This window comes from Oxyura jamaicensis, chromosome 28, assembly GCF_011077185.1.
Source record: "Oxyura jamaicensis isolate SHBP4307 breed ruddy duck chromosome 28, BPBGC_Ojam_1.0, whole genome shotgun sequence".
Taxonomy (NCBI): Eukaryota; Metazoa; Chordata; class Aves; order Anseriformes; family Anatidae; genus Oxyura; species Oxyura jamaicensis.
This window is the reverse complement of record NC_048920.1, coordinates 2,136,627-2,152,757: the sequence shown is the minus strand read 5'-3', so window position 1 is coordinate 2,152,757 and position 16,131 is coordinate 2,136,627. Positions and strand designations below refer to the sequence as shown.

At 44.3% G+C, this 16,131-nt stretch overlaps 2 protein-coding genes across 4 annotated transcripts; one reads left to right on the top strand and one right to left on the bottom strand.

The window, feature by feature from the left end:
• Nucleotides 1-1,729: 1,729 nt before the first annotated feature.
• On the bottom strand, nucleotides 1,730-4,308 carry SMIM7 (small integral membrane protein 7). Its single transcript, XM_035348058.1, has 5 exons — nucleotides 4,215-4,308; nucleotides 4,087-4,128; nucleotides 3,873-3,925; nucleotides 3,072-3,162; nucleotides 1,730-2,517 (listed from the first exon to the last, which is right to left on the bottom strand). Exons 1-5 carry the CDS (start codon nucleotides 4,238-4,240, stop codon nucleotides 2,502-2,504), a joined length of 228 nt encoding a protein of 75 aa, XP_035203949.1. The 5' UTR covers nucleotides 4,241-4,308; the 3' UTR covers nucleotides 1,730-2,501.
• Nucleotides 4,309-4,515: 207 nt separating this feature from the next.
• On the top strand, nucleotides 4,516-11,392 carry TMEM38A (transmembrane protein 38A). Of its 3 annotated transcripts, XM_035348048.1 has the most exons (7): nucleotides 4,563-4,699; nucleotides 6,330-6,408; nucleotides 6,791-6,947; nucleotides 7,509-7,693; nucleotides 8,365-8,452; nucleotides 8,567-8,684; nucleotides 9,248-11,392. In XM_035348048.1, exons 3-7 carry the CDS (start codon nucleotides 6,802-6,804, stop codon nucleotides 9,461-9,463), a joined length of 753 nt encoding a protein of 250 aa, XP_035203939.1. In that variant the 5' UTR covers nucleotides 4,563-4,699; nucleotides 6,330-6,408; nucleotides 6,791-6,801; the 3' UTR covers nucleotides 9,464-11,392. The 3 variants fall into 3 exon arrangements, with proteins under 3 accessions (XP_035203937.1, XP_035203938.1, XP_035203939.1); XM_035348046.1 differs by lacking the exon at nucleotides 6,330-6,408 and having other exon boundaries at nucleotides 4,516-4,699; XM_035348047.1 differs by lacking the exon at nucleotides 6,330-6,408 and having other exon boundaries at nucleotides 4,553-4,688.
• Nucleotides 11,393-16,131: the final 4,739 nt, after the last annotated feature.

The following is a 16,131-nucleotide window of genomic DNA, read 5'->3' as shown; positions in this document are numbered from 1 at the left end:
AGCTGGGTAGTGGGGAAAGCCCTCACCACTTGATTCAGCAAGTGGTTTAGGGCCAGCTGGAAAAGGGAAAGGAACCACCTGAGGTTCTGGCCAGTTTAAAATAAACATTTGCCTTTGCTCATCTCACCAGTGTGCTCTCTCCATCTCTTTGCAGGACCACTGCTTAGATATTAAAGGATATACAGACATATGTGCCAAATATGTTTGTTTTGAGGCCTTATTATGGCTTAGGAGGAGGGTAATGCAGTCTTTTTAGTTGTGAAAACTCAAATGTGTCCTTAAAGAAGTTATTTCCAATTCCAAGCACACAAAAGACTAAAAAAAAAAAATGTTTTTGTCAACTGACAGAAGTTCATGTTCTCATTAGATTCATAAAAATGGGCAAGGCAACCCTTGTAATCCACACAGGTATTAGCTGGGAAGAGTTAACCCTATAAAAACTGAACAAATAGTTCTTTATAAAGATGTATTTACCTTCCCACTTTTGCTCTCTGTAGATTCCGAAGGAGGTGCAGTTAAAAAGTCAGGCTTTCAGAAGCTTGTAACACAAAATTGGATTTGGTACAAAAGCAGCTGTAACAAACAGCTTCCACTGAAAGCCATCCTCCACCACATGGGATATGCAATCAGGCCAGCATTTAAATGTCCCAGAGCATATCAAGAGCAGCTTAAAACCAACGAGTTGTTTTTAAAGCACATGCATAGGAGCTGAATGACAACTTTAAAACTTTTATTCTTTTCAAAAATTGAAATTGTGAGGCGGCAGCATGCTGTTAATCCATGTTACCTAGGCAGAGCTATAAAACTGTCCGTATTCCTTACCAGTACAGCTTGGTCACCTTCCATTTCCCGTACTCACCACGTTCAGAGTGTCGCTCAGAAAGCAGGTCATCTCTGCACAGGATCAACCATTTTTCGGCGTAAGAATTAAAACCCAGTCTGAAAATGAGCCCTGAGCGCTGCTCTGCTGCCTGCAGGGGCCCTCTAGCGGCTTATGCATAAGAGCGAATAAACCTCCCGCACCCCCACTCGTCTGCACGTCACTGAGGAAGACTCAGATTAATGACTAGTAGGGAGAAAATGCTTCAAAAATTATATAAAACACTAGATTTTGTTTAGGTGCCAAGGCAAGGCAGCACGCTACTCTTTCTGCTCATTAAAAAAATAGAAAAAAGGTTATAATAAAGACCACATGGTTAAATTTAACCTACGATCTTAAATACTTCTGTGCAGTTCAAACCATGCTGGTAGGATCCTTTTATCCATACATTCTTCTACACTCAGTACTGCAAGGCATCTCCCCTCCTCAAAAGAAAGCACAAAGGCTTCAGGTCATACAAAAGAGCCTCGCTGGAGTGAATTGCTTTAAGTGCGCAACACTTGTGTCTGACTACCTGACTGCATCCAGGTAAAATTCAAGGTATTTGTTGAAACCCAGGTGTTAAAGCCATTTAAACGAGGCCTACCTCCCCCTCAAGTCATATAGCTAAAAAAATTGAGGCTGAGGAGATGCCATTAAGAGTTTGCAGTTTGTTTTTAAAAGATAACCAGCACCTCACTCTCTCTTATTTTGGTGATGCTGAGGGAAAGTTAGGGATGAAGAAGGCTAATTTAACATAAAAAATACCAGAAGTTAGATGCAATAACAAGACTAGGTAAAATTTCTCAAAAAAAAAAAAAATACTGAATTAATTTTTCGTGTACCAGAATGAACACAACATCAAATTTATTTTTACTCTTAAATAGAACATCTTTATTCAACCAAATCCAAACTGATTCCGAAACTGTAGGATTGGCTTATAGAATTAGTTTTGCTATTTACCCATTCAAAATCCCTTACATATTGCTTAGAGGGAAAAAAAAAACTTTCTTTGAAATTTTAATTTGAAAAGCATTTTGTTAGGAAAAAAGTGAGAAAGTGACAATCTCTTTTTTCAATAATCCTTTTCTGTTTCTCCAAAGAAAAATGGAATAGTGAGGAAAAAATGAAAAGTTTGTCTCAAAGTTACAGGAATACTTCTCTCTGCTTTACAAAAATGACAGTCAAGAAGTGTGACTTCCAAGTGACCTAGACAATGGTGACATTAGCAGACACATCAAGAGCTGGGAGTGACCAACAATGCAGAGTTTTAAGGTTGTGGTCTTCAGTCCTGCCTCAATTCTACCCTGCATACTAGGCGCCGCACTCTAAGCCTAGCTAACCACTTAAAGTCCTCTTTATTTCAATGAAGTTGAAATACTTTTACTTTGAAGGTTTTGGTTCAGGGGCCTAAAGGCTCACTCCCCGGAGCAAGCGAACCAGCGTACGCCACATTATTACATGACTGGCTGAGGAGGATGAACGTGTCCTGTCCCTTGAATGTGTTAGGAGCTTGTACCGAAGAGCAGGCCACAATCCCAGGGCTGCCTTTTGAAAGCATTATCATCTTTTACTTTATAGCAAAGTTACGTTTCCAGCCAAAAGTCTCTTCCAAGTTAACAGCCATGTTTGTGGATGACTTTCAAGATCCAAATAACCTAGTGGATGCAACAGGAAAAAAAAAGATCAGAACCAGGTACAGCCTAACAGGCATGCCAGTGCCATTCCAGCTTGGAACACCAGCGCTCATCTGGTGATCCGTTTCGCTGTGCCCTACATCAGACCATACAGCTTCACAAGTGAAAAGCAAGCAGGTATTTTGCTAGCCTTTCTATCACAACTAAAACCTGAAGTTTCCACAGACTACTCTCAAGGCTGATTCCATTCTATTAAGTGGTGGTTTCACCTCCCCCCCAAATGAACAATCCCCACATTTACACTGAAATGCTGAATCCAGTGATGTCATATCTAAGGCTAAAGGACTTGTACACTGCTGAGAGAAGGCTTTCATGCACTGAAGGTGCCCATATTAGCAGAAAACCTATGAGGTCAGTCAACACCTTTTTGAAGATCTAAGGAGATGAGGGAAACGCAAAGTAATTATGGAATAAGAGAGTAGGAGAGGGATCAGAAAATACACGCTTACAAGAAAAACCCAGCAGTATATGACTTCCAATAAACAAATGGCACGATGCTGCACAGCTCTACTTACACAATCATACAGAACATCATGAAGACGTTCCACAAGGCAATGAAGATTCGAAAATACCTAAGACTCAGCAAGAACTCTCTGATATTATCACCTAAAAATCAAGAGGAAAACAAACTTCGATGTGACAATTACCTAACACATTGGCAAGTCACATTTTCAACACTACTTGAAAAACAGGAGCATAGAAGTACAAAAAGGTCAAAATAACAAGTTAAAATTTTAGGTAAGGATGTTCCATACTACATTCAGTACATCCCTACTGGGTGTGAGTGGCTGGTAAAATAAACGTGATAAAAGGGGTCACTTTTAAAACGGGAAGGACAGCCCGCTGTCATGGTTTGCAGCTTTCTGTCCCCTTCAGCAAACAGAGCTACAGAGGAGCAACGGGTGTGCACATCATGCAGATGGAAATCAGGCTGCAAGCAAAGCACTACCTCTGCACCACATGCACTACGCTTCAAAAGGAAAATAATAATAATTAAAAAAAAGAAGTACGTTTCTGTATTTCTTCTCAAGTCACCAGTTTGGGGTCAAAACTGACAATTGTCATTCCTTCACATAGGTGTCACGGAGGCAAATTTTAGGTTGTGATTTTGTAAATCGCTTATCCCAGCCAGAAAAGAATTGATGCTCAAACGAAGGGGGGGGGGGGGGGGCTAAACTTGTACTTGTGGTGCCTCAAACGTGCTTTGACCGAGAAGTTACTACAGAAAGCGCCCGTTCCTGCCCCGTGCCCGCGGCTCTGAGCGGAGACGACCCGCGGGTGACGGCGCAGCACCGGCACCGGGTCCCGTCCGTTACCGGTTGTCGGCTCCCGGGACTCGTCGCCGAAGCCCTCCGTGTCTCTCTTCCTCCTGCGGGACAGCGAGGCGGCGGTTACCGAGCACTCATCGCACCCGGGGGGCCCGGAGCCGGGCCCGCAGAGCCACAAAAGCCCCCCGAAAACCCCCAAAAAAAAAACCGGGGACCGCGGCCCCGCCCCCCCCCCCCCCCCAATCCCGACCCCTCCACTCACAGCCTGAAGTTGAGCACGGCGCCGGCGTTCACCAGAAGCGTCCTGAGGAGAGACAGAGAGAGCGCGTCAGGCGCGGCCGGACCCCCCCCACCCGTACCCCGGCGCCACCCCGGGCCCGGCCCCGTTACCCGCAGAGCAGCAGGTCCCCGATCATGGCGACGGAAACGGCGGCGGAAACGGAAAGGGCAGGAGCACGGAGAGGGAGAGGCAGCGCCTGCGCCCTCCCCGTTCCCTCCGCGCCCTCCCCGTTCCCTCCCCGCCGCCCCTGAGGCACCGGGAGCGGAGGCTCCGCGCCCCCGCCGCCGCCTGCCCGCCCGCTGAGGAGCGAGGTCCGCCCGGAGGACCCGGGTTCGAGACCGGCCGCTGCCTCCTTCCGCCGCCAAACCCCGTTAGAGGCGAAGCCGCGCCCCGGGCCCGGCCCTCGAGGCGGGGCGGCCGGGGGGAGGCGGAGAACGGGCCCGGCGGCGGCGGAGAGCGGCGGCCGCTGCCATGGATCTAGCGGGGGCTCTGCAGCTCGGGGAGCTGGCGGCTGCTTTCGCCGCTCTGCCCGTTTTTCCGCTCTTCGATGCGGCTTACTTCATCGTCTCCGTGCTCTACCTCAAGTACGAGCCAGGTCGGTGCGGGCAGCGGGACGGCCCGCCGTGCGACCGGGGAAAGCGGGGAGGGGGGGAGCCGGCGGCTGCCCGGCCACAGCCCCTCTGTCAGCGGCGGGGGGAGCCGGGGGGAGCCGGGGGGAGCCGCCGCCGTGGGCTGAGCGGCGGCCCCCGGCTGCGGGCTGAGGCAAAGCCTCAGGTCCTGGCACCGGTGTGGGGGCAGAGGGAAGGGGACTGGCTCAAAGTCATCTCGTGGTTTAGATCAGGTGGGGTCCGACCACGTTAAGGATCTCAACCCAGTCAGTGTTGGGTTCCGACCGCGTTAAGAACCTAAACACAGTCACTGAGCTGCTGTCCCCAGACTTAGCGTTGCATTTCTGTCCAGTTACTCCTCTGTTTTTGTGTCAAGGCTCCCCTCCTATTTATACACAAAAAGGCTGTAAGTTAAACCTTGCTTTCTTCCACCTTCTAGTCCAAGCCGTAACCTGTTCTCAGCACCCTAAATGACCTTGCTGTGTTTGTTCCCTTGGGCCTATCTTGTAAAGATCGATAGATTTGCATCTCAGCTTTCGCTTTCTCCGCTGTTGCGGTCTGACTGTGCCTTGGTTTTTTCCAAATGCTGCCTTCTCTGCTGTGTTCTAGATACTGCATGCACTCTTCCTGCTCTGTTGTGAACATTTTCAGTGTAATCACCCGATGACTGAGGGGAAAAAAAAAAGCTGCTTTGGTATAATTTTTGAAGCCCTCCAGTTGTCGGATTTCTGCGCTGTACAAGCAACATGCTGTTCTATTTAAACTCCATGTAAACAGAAGTGCTGGGTTTTCAAGGCCTGATCACTTACAGCTGTCTTCCAGCATTAAGTCCTGAACGGGACAGTTAGCAGGCAACTCATGAAAATACCTTTAAGAGCCCGGTAATCCACTTGGACTGCACATGGCTGGGGTGTACTTTTCACTAGATTCCTACACTGCCGCATCCCACAGCTCCTGTACTGAGGAGCAGGGTCAGGACACTAATGTCCCTTTTCCTCCTTGGGAGCAGCGTGGCTTAATGGAGCCAAAGAGAAATAAGTGTCATTAATATGAAGCCTCAAGCTAAACTTTGGGTTCCTACAGAACCAGCTCCATATCATGGCTATCGCAGCTGTCTTGCTTCCACTGGCTCTTCAGCTGGTTCAGATGTCTTTGGGGATGGGAGAGTCTGAGCAGTCATAGTTCTAGGACATGCTGATTCACTTACTGCTACTTAAAGTGGGCCACTGTTAGTAATGTTGATATAACATTTTGGCATTTTTTCTTTAAACTGCCTGTTAGGTATCTGAAACACTGCATAAAGGACTCAGGAATCAGTTTAAGGTGATGAAAGAATCTTACAGAATGTATGTTCTTGAGAAACTTCATTGAAGAAGCACAGCAGTGGATGAAAATGGTTAGGGGAATCAAAAAACAAGCAAACAAAAAAAATCTTACCCCACAACAGGAGGTTGTGGGATGAGACCATAATGCATTACCAAAGAGTAACACTGTTTTAATATCTAGTTGTATTTTATGAACTTTGAGGGCATTTGCAAAGTAGCACAGGAGCAGTGAAGAATCCTCAAATCCCCTTCTTTCAAATAAAGATTAAGAATGACTGTTCTATTTTTACAGGTTATCTTATGAATGAAAGAGCTGAACAGATTGTTCATGAATTCTAGAGGGCACCTAGGTTGAAGCAATGGAGAGAATGGTACTAGTATGCATTTTATTTTTAGACTGTAAAAATACACTGATTTCAAGGAAAAAAAAATGTTCTTTCTGATTGCAGTAAGTAGGAGCAAATGTAGGAGATAAACTCTTAGCCAATTCATAAATTTCTAATGACTCAGTTGATGTGAAACCTTGTGGGGGGCCTGCAAGCTGTGATCACCTATACCATATCTTGACTATATCTGGTACTGACCTGCTCAGGCTTCACAGAATATGCTTTTTTTTTTTTTTTCATTTTGTTTTACAAGCGCTTTTCTTTGACTTTTGGTTGTTGGAGAACGTGCAAGGCAAGTGTCTTAGAAGGTCTTTAAGTTTCTGCTTGTTTGCTGAATTCGTCTTCTCATTTAGAATTTGCTTCCCAGGAGCCGTGGAGATGTCTCGTAAGAGCCCTTTTGCCTCTTGGCTTTGTGCTATGCTCCACTGCTTTGGAAGTTACATACTTGCTGATCTGTTACTTGGAGAAGCACCTATTCATTACTTCAGCAATAACTCCAGTGTCATCCTGGCCACAGCAATCTGGTGAGTCCTCTGTGCTTCATCTCCCTTACCAAGCATGAGACGCTGCTGGCTGTGCAGAAAACCTCCGTGTGAGAAGGGAGGTATTCTGTTTGTGTGACACATGCATTTTCTTGTTTGGATTAACTAGCGAAAGTGGAGGCGGTATGAAGTAGTCTGCGAGTCTTTTGTATTTCTAGATCTAGTTTCCAGTTTCTCTGACCAGCTGTCTGATGTTGTGATAATATGGGTGGGGGCCAATCACACTGCCGGACACTTCTATTCATAGCTGCCACAGCTGGACCGTGGCCAAACCACAAAAGCAGCATGCACTGCTCGGCTACCACAAATAGCAGAAGAGCGGCACGCAGTGAAGATCTGGGGGCGTCTCTGTGTTAGTGAAGTGTGCACAAATTAACCACGCTTATTCCAAGTTTAATTTCCTCAGTGTGTAGGGGTTGTGTGTGCTTTTGCATGACAGAACGAGCATTTCTTTCTCTCTGACATAATTCAGGTGAACACCACAATATTCCTTATCCTCTATATATTCCATGTCAAGACAAACTCCTTGCGTTTTTGTTCCAGGTACTTGATATTCTTCTGTCCCATGAACCTCTTCTACAAGTGTGTTAGCTTTCTGCCTGTGAAGCTCATCTTTGTGGCGATGAAGGAAGTGGTCAGAGTTCGCAAAATTGCAGCCGGGGTCCACCATGCTCATCACCTGTACCACCACGGGTGGTTCATTATGATGGCTACTGGATGGGTCAAAGGTGACGCCTGGGATACTCTAAAGCAGGAGGGGTGCACCCAGCCTTGTGGGGAGGGATGGGGAGAGTCTGAGAGTGAAGCTTAAGGTCACCACATCACTCAGTGCTGACCAGCAGGCTGGTTAGTCAGCTGGCTCCAGTTAATCGCATTCCACGGAACACAGATTTATTCATACTTGCAGAATGTTAACTGAGTCATCATCTAACTTTAATGGAGGCATAAAGAATTAGGAGTCACTTATGGGTGTAGAGCTGAGGAATTCTTTATTCTCTCTCCTGTGTTCTACTATCTCTGGCCTTGCCTGTATCTTTGCAGAGGGGTTCTTGCAGTGTTGAAATGGTCTAGTCGGTTTTCCTTTAGTTGTGTATTTGTAGTAAGCGTTTGTGCATCGGTAAACAGAACAGAGGCAAACAAGTCATGGAAGTCCAGAAAGCATTTCATAGAATCATGATTTTCAGGTTGGAGAAGACCTCTAAGATCATCTACTCCAACCTCTAACCTAGTAATGCTTGTCCTGCTCTGGTGTTTTAGGGTAACTTCTTCTAAGTTAGGGAAAAAAGCCATGAACCTTTTGTTCCCCTTGGGTTATCCTTATCCCTGGGGCGTCTAGATGAATCAGCAGAGCTCTCTTCTGGTGTGGAAGTTCTAGCTGTTTGCTTTTTCTGTTTCACAGGTTCTGGTGTTGCCTTGATGTCTAACTTTGAGCAACTGCTGCGTGGGGTCTGGAAGCCAGAAACAAATGAAATTCTTCATATGTCCTTGTAAGTAGCTAGCCTGTACATTTTCTGTCAGACTGAAAATGGAATTTAAAGATCCATTCAGGACCGGATGCAAGTACACAAACCTTCTAGACAAGTTCTTTATTTCTCTTCTAGCCCTACAAAAGCTAGTCTGTATGGCACAGTCCTTTTCACTCTGCAACAAACTCACTGGCTCCCTGTCTCTGAAGCTAACCTCATCTTCTTTTTCACCATGTTCATGATAGTTTGCAAGGTACGTTGACAGCAGATTTGCTACTAACAATTCTACAGAACCAGAGAAAGGGTACAGAATTAAGCTGGGGGTGTTCACCAGTTTAAACTGAAACATAGACTTGGGATTGCTGCTTTATGTCTTGTTCAATGGGTTCTGCTTATATGGGTCCTCCTAACTTTGTAGGATTTCCTTGTAGGTGCCCATGTTTGCTTGGTGAAAATGTTATTTTCAGGAAAGTTAGTGATGAAAATGAGGTACTCCCCAGAGCAGTTAGAAAGCACTCACCAGTTTCTGTTAGTGAGATATTAGGACTAGTTCTTTGCATCTAGCTTTGGTAACCTTACTAAGCCACTATTGAAGGCATTGGCTGTACGTACCAGGAAAGATCTGCTCAGGAAACTATAAGCTAAATTCTCCATCATACAGGTAGTGTGCTAGAAGATCCTTGTGATAAAGCCTCGAGTTATGTATCAATAGGGCCTCTTATAAGATCTGGGATAAGTTGATTGTTCCGTACTAGTTAGCCTTTTGTAGCTGGTGTATGAGGTTTTTAACTCCAGGTATCCGTTGTTGTGTGGCAGGTTTTCATGACAGCGACTCACTCTCACGCCTCACCTTTTGCTCCAGTGGAAGGCTTCATCTGCCCAGTTTTCTTTGGCTCAGTTTCTAGCGGACACACTAGTCATGATCAGCATGGGGCTTCCCACGAGGTTTCCCATCCACCGCCTCCTCCTGTGAAGTCAAAAGAAGAGCTAAATGAAGGCACAAGGAAACGGAAAGCAAAAAAAGCTGAATAAAAAAAACAACCAAACAGTAAACAGGCCAAGAAAAATCTTCCAGAGCTGTGTCTCAAAGCCACCTGTGGCATCCTTTATCCTCCAGTCGTCTTAGACTTCAGAGAGGTGGAAGCCAGGACACTGCCAGGCAGGTCCCTGAATTTCATTTGAGTTCTCTGTGTTGCTGCTTGCTTCTTCGTCTGTCTCTATTCTGATCATATTTTCAGGGATTTGTAGATTTGTGCCAGGATGATAAGTGGGTGCCAGTTCCCAAATTGTCAGCAATTATGATGCAGCATTTTCAATTGATGTGAAATCTTTCCCTGTGTTTATTTATGAATGGCGGTAATGGTTTGTGTTCCTGCCACTCTTCAGTTGCTGCGAGTTTTCATTGACCTCTGTGATGTCTACCAAAACAACAAACTGTTTAGACACAATCAATGTGGAAATTGGATTTCATGCTCAAGGAAATTAAATGGTCTCTCATGAGCCTGATCTAATTTTTCCTAGCTCCCACATCTGCCATATCTCCAATTAATGTGACATTTTATATGCAATAAGGGCATCGAGTCTGGTGTCCTGGCCAAATTCTATGCTGTGAAACTACTTTGTTTTTTTTTTTTCCTCATCCAAGCTCCCTCTGATTCTCAATGGATATAACATTGTCACTTTCTTAACTAAGTCTTTACAAGACCTTTGAAGCTGTAAAATGCTCTTAAGTGCTATGTATTGGTACTGTTACTATCCTCAACTGTTGTGTAGCCTTGCACTGTTAACAATTGTGTGTCCCACCTCCAACCTGACTGTATTTACCCGGGGAAGAAGCATGGTTCTGGTTTGTTTGTAATGCTGTGGGATATAAGAAGGGTGTGTGAGTGTAAATACGTATTTATTACTATTTATTTATAATTGTCGGGGTACCTAATGAATGGACCTGAAACCACCTTTTTTAAACCATTGCGTCTTTATACAGGAGAATTGGATACTTCGAAGTACGGTCCCAAGCTGTGCTTGAAGCAGTGATTTTGGTGTGCTAGGGGACAGCCCGAACACTTACCGTATGCAGGAAGGAACACTTCCTATAGTCTTAAAGTAAGATATAAGGGCTGAAGGAGTGGATTTCACACCAGCTGATTAAAACTACATCAGCTGAAGAAATTGATTATTCTTTTTAGGTCCCTTTTGGCCTGGTCTGTGAAAACAACTCATGCCCAATGAGTGAAGAAGGACATGAAATGCCTTGCATGGCTCAGGGAGGAGTCTGTCAGTTTGTTCATGTTCTGCTTAGCGAATACTGGCTTTTAGGCTAGTTTTAAGCTGTTCTTGTAACTGATTTTGTCTTCAGAAGTGTCATCGTAAGCATTGTGCCCTAAAGACTGTAACTCATTCTGAGGTTGTTTTTTTGTTTGTTTCTGTTTTGTTTTTTATCACCAATGGCTGGGATCACTGCAATGGAAAAGGCATGCTTGGGGGTTTAGAATTGGGCTTTTAGTTAAGCAGTGTGTCGCCACGCCCAGCAGTAAGGATTGCTGCTGTCATCTTGCAACTGAGAATATAAATTAGAGGATGTAAGAAAAGTCTTTTTTTTTTTTTTGTTCCTGTTTCCTAAATTGAAACTCTGACAGCTAATTTTAAAAAAAAAAAGGACAAAGAAAATTAACAAAAAAAAGATTCTTGTATACAACCAGATGAAAGCCAGTGAAAGAGGTCAAATTATTTGTGGGCTTGGGTTCAGAAAGTGCCTTAACTTGTGGGTTTCCCTCCAGTAGAAAACAGCTTCTACCTGACAACCGTTCCATTTTGCAGATATTGGTCTACTGAAACCTGATGTATCACTAGCATGCACAAGACTATAAATAATGTTTTATGAGGTGTTGGATTCAAGGGGAATTTTGCTTTATAAAAGCCCTTAACAAAATAAAAATTATGAAGTGACTCGGTCCAATGGCACATGAGGAACTAATGTGTGTTTCTTTTACTCTAGCCAGTCTTAGAAGCCACACATTCCTTGATGGTGTTAGTCTCCTTGGCCCAATGACAGTGATTCTAACTTGACTTTTTTATGTCCTCCAAGTATGTCTGAGTATATTACAAAGGGAAACAATATGGTAAAAGATCCTCTGCTTTCGTTGTATTTGTAGTGTTCTGTCCAAGCAGATTTTCTAAGATTTCAGGGAGGGATATAAAGGAACTAACTTCCAAAATAGTCCTCCTGCTGTTTATACCAATTGACTCTATCTTTCCTTTTGTGACTAAAAGATGAAGGAGGACTTTCACCTGGGACAGGTATGTATACACAGGTGCACAACCACACAAACACAATTCTAGCATATCTAGATGGAGTTTCAGTATTTCTGTTTGAAACAAACTAAAATCAAAATGCTTTGAATGGATGTGTTCATTTAGCATGCAGCTGTTAACAGCTGCTGCTTGCTAAGAGCCAGAGCCCTTGCTCTTCAAAATATTTTGGATTGAGTGAAATCAGCTGCTAACCAAGAACAAGTAGGAGAAATATTCTGAGATATGTTAAAATTAAAGCTCTGTACACCTTTAACATTCGTCATCTGGAATGTGATTATCGAGAAGACAACTGCCCCAAGGAGGGCTCACAACTTTCATTTAGGGCAGTCTTTCATAGTGCGATACCGAACCTTTCTTGAATTTCCATGGCTCAGCGCTGGTGACCTTTGGTACAATTCCAGACAGGCCTCCTTCATCTTAGCTAGCAAAGACATTTCTTTCAAAAGTAGTGTATTTTAACCACTGCTGTAGGGGCACGGGGTTCTATGGGGCTTCTACACTTCTGGAAATCTCTTATTTAGCTGTACATACACTTCTTCCTTAAGGCTCTGGCACAGAGTTTGGAGGGAAGAGGAGAACTCGCTACCTGGCTGACTAAATGAGGACCTGCAAAAGGCTATTTATTTTTTGAAGGGTTCCACTTATTTCTCCACAGATCTGACTCATTTAAAATGTTTATTAATACTTATCAGAGCAGTTAAGAACTTAAGTTGCATTGGAATGTGGGATTTAAAGTCTGTGCCTGACCCAACCAATAGAAAAAAGGGTCAGTGCAAGCCTTATGCATGTTAAAAACAAACACAAGACCTCCAGGAAAAAGGCACTAAAAGATTACATGTGCTTTATCCATTCCTCTCTCCCATGACTTCCATTTCAAATTTTGCTCAGGACCCAGACAAAACAATAAGTAAGAGCAGGCAGATGAGAGTATGTGCTGCAAATGCTTTGAAAAATCCTGCCATGTCTAAGGAGTCCCATGCTGTGCCGGCTGTGCAGAATGTTCCCAGCTCCAACCTGCTGCAGCACAGGGTATGAGAGACGCATGCCAGGGCTTAGACTTCCACAGGACAGACGTCATTGCTTCCAAAGAAGTTCTGATCTGATAACTCCTGATGCTAACTCTATAGTGAGATGTAGCTAAATTTAGCAATAGGCTTAATCCTCAAAGAGGCCCTGGTTGCCTGATGGAAAAAGCAAAGTGTTTCAATTGCTGCTCTCAGCGTTTCTTGTTGACTGACAGGTTTCCCTTTTCTTTTACATAGAGAGCCAGAACCAGTGTCTACAGCTTTCATTGTTGGAGATTAGCTTTACAGATAGGGAAAGCTCTAGCGTTCATCCTATGCTTGTAGAAAAACAACAAAATATAGGATAAATTTGTTCACAGTATGTGAGCTGAAGTAAAAAAAAAAAAAGGGGGGGGGGGGGTGACCAAAAGAGAGAACTTCTATAACAATGAGCTTGTGTGAGAAAGGGCAAAGCCAACAGAGGACCGGGCTAGAGGGACCTGTGCTCTTGGTCTTCTCTTTTCTTTTTATTACTAACAACAGTAGTAATTCTTTGAAATTCTTTCATAATTTGTTCAAAGAGTAACCAAATTACATAATCCAGAGAAGAGGACGGCCCCAGACAATAAAGATGGATGTTACCTTGGCCATCTCCTGAGCCATAGGCAAGCTGTGCCTTTTAACACCGGGTTTTACTGCCATTCAAGTGATGAGCTGCGAAGTGCCTGCTCCTTCTTCCTGCAGCCTAGTTCAGGGCTGTATGGTGCTTTAAAGCTGTAAAGCATTAGATCAGTGCTGTGAACATCAGTATAAATAACACAGAGAAGCCTTAAAAACTACAGCTTTATGCACTTCACAGTAGCAAATCTTTATTTTGGCTCTTAGGTAGGACTGCTTTAAAGGACCTAACTGTAGCTATTGTGAGACGGAAGAAAAAGGATTGTGTGGAAGGTCAGGCTGGCATAGCATGGCATTTCTTCTACGTTAGATACCCAGCTTTTTGCTGCAGCAAAGATTTTTCTCTTATACTTTAATTATTTACCGAAATAATGAGAAATCAGAATATACATATATAAAAGATTTTCTAGAAAGCTCGCAAAGATGGTTTGGATTTAGTATGATCTCACATCCCTGCTAGGAAGACAGGACACTGACAAGGCAAACTACTAGCAATGGGGGAAATATGCTGTTGGTAGCAAAGCTGAGGCCATTGCTCTGCACACAGAGGGCTGATATTTGCCTCTAGGATGCTCTTACTACTGGCCGCAAAGAGACCTGGCTTGTCTTGTGTCCATCCACTGTAAGGAAAGGCCAATTAAAGGGGCTTGGATTTCATCAGACACCAATAGCATGGTCCTCGCTGGGTAAACACCCACAAAATTACCTCCCAGCTAAGGATTTAATCCTGTCCTCATGTGGTCTGTAAAGGCAGCAGTCTGTGAGAGAGCTGTGGGGGATGACGGCTCACGGAACAGACAGACGGCGAGAAAACAAGTTCCCTGCCATGGCAGAGCCCACGCTGCCACTGACTCACAGTTGCTCCTCAATTCACCTCTGTGATGACATTTGTGACAAAGGGAAGTGTATCGCTGTGACAGTGCGAAGAGCAACACTCACGAACATCTTTGAGTCTGGCCTCTCTTTTACACTTGCACTAGCATTTGCATTTTTCACACATTTTCCCTGAAAAAACACCATTTATACTATCTTCTATCGCAACACTGATCTGTTTCCTTTATGTTCCAGAAGAGAATTTAGGGAAGAAATTCTTTAGAGAGCTTACAAATGTAATCTTTTAGGAAGAATCAGTATGAGATAGTGATTTCATCTTACCTTTAGGGTACAAGTAAGCTGTAGATGTGGAATGCAGGAAAACAGGTCTGATATGTTTAGAGGCTTAAACATTTTTATAGCCTGAGGAAATCCAGAATGGCCCTGGAAAAGATTTGGTTGGTTGACTTTGTTTGGTTTTGATTTGCTAATTACAGAAACTCCCTGCTCACCAGAAAGTAATGTGCTGCATTCCTGCAGAAAGCAAGCTGCTTCTTTTCCAATTATCTCAGTCCTCAGTCCTTCTCCATAGTGCTGGCAGATCTTGACTTTGCAAAAAAAAAAGAAGATTCGCTAGCTGGGGACTTTTGGTCCAGCTGTAACCAACTGCTTGAATCAGTGGATTTGTTGGTGACAAGAATTGGTGTCATCAATGACAGTGACAGGTATCTGCAGCGTGAGGTGCATTTAGCACATCACAGAGTGTTGCTGAGATCCATCCTGAGGCTCAACCATTCTGTTTTGAACAAAAGGGGTTATTACATCTCTCCTCATCAATACCTTCCATGTTCTGGTTTCCCTGGATGCCTCTAATCGTCCTCACCCTCCAGACTGTGTCTGCTGTCCTGGGATTCCTCCTCTCCATCACGGTATACTTTCAGCAGCCTGCATGGAGCTGACACTTTCCTCTGTTACACTGCCATTTTTGATCACGGTGGCTTGAACAATTGAAAAATGCATGACTTCAGAGCCTTAATGTTGTCTTAGATTAGATTCAGACTAATGTAGGCTAAGCCCCAATGTAGGCTCTTTGTAATTTTAGTTTCTTGGGGTAAGAGGCTTCATCTCCCTCCCTGTTTGATTTATGATAGATTAGGATGTCGGTTAATCTCTTCTTACTTGATTAATCTTCACAGTCACCTAGCCAAGTATTGTGTGCAAAAGGAGCCCATTGCATAAATACAGATTACTAAATTTTCTTTAATTATTCCTCTGTATGCCAGTGGGATGCAGAGGGGATACAGACAGGGATAGACACCAGCCTCCTAAATCTCATTTTGTGAGAGAAACAAGAGGAACACAGCAGCTGCTCTGGCTGGTTTTCTCTGACATGCTCAGTTCATTTTCTTGGAAAAGGCAAAAAGCCACAGAAACAATAGATGATGGTCTCCTGTGAGAAAATGGGAAAGCAGAAAGCAGCTCCGAGCAAGTGAATCTGCTTGACTGGTCTGTTCCCACAGAGAGAAAGCAGCTTCTTATGGGAAAAGCTATATTAAATAAAGAAATAAGCACATATAGAAACAAACTGAAACAGCAATGCACTGCACTATCAGTATCTGAAACAGACCATCAGGAAAGAAAGGCATTGAAAAGCACCCGCTGTGAAAATGAGGCGGAGATCCAAGGTACCTCTTCTGTTAGGGCCGTGCAGAGAAGTGTCTGCCAGTTACCTTCTTTCTTCTTTCCCTGTGCATTCCGAGGACACGGGGACAAAGACTTTGCATTTCTGAAACCCCACTACCTGCTGTCCCTCAGCAGCTGCAGTTTCCTGTCGCCAGCGGCACCTGGGTGAGCACAGCAGCACACGCACACCCCTGGGGGGCAAGCTGGCAG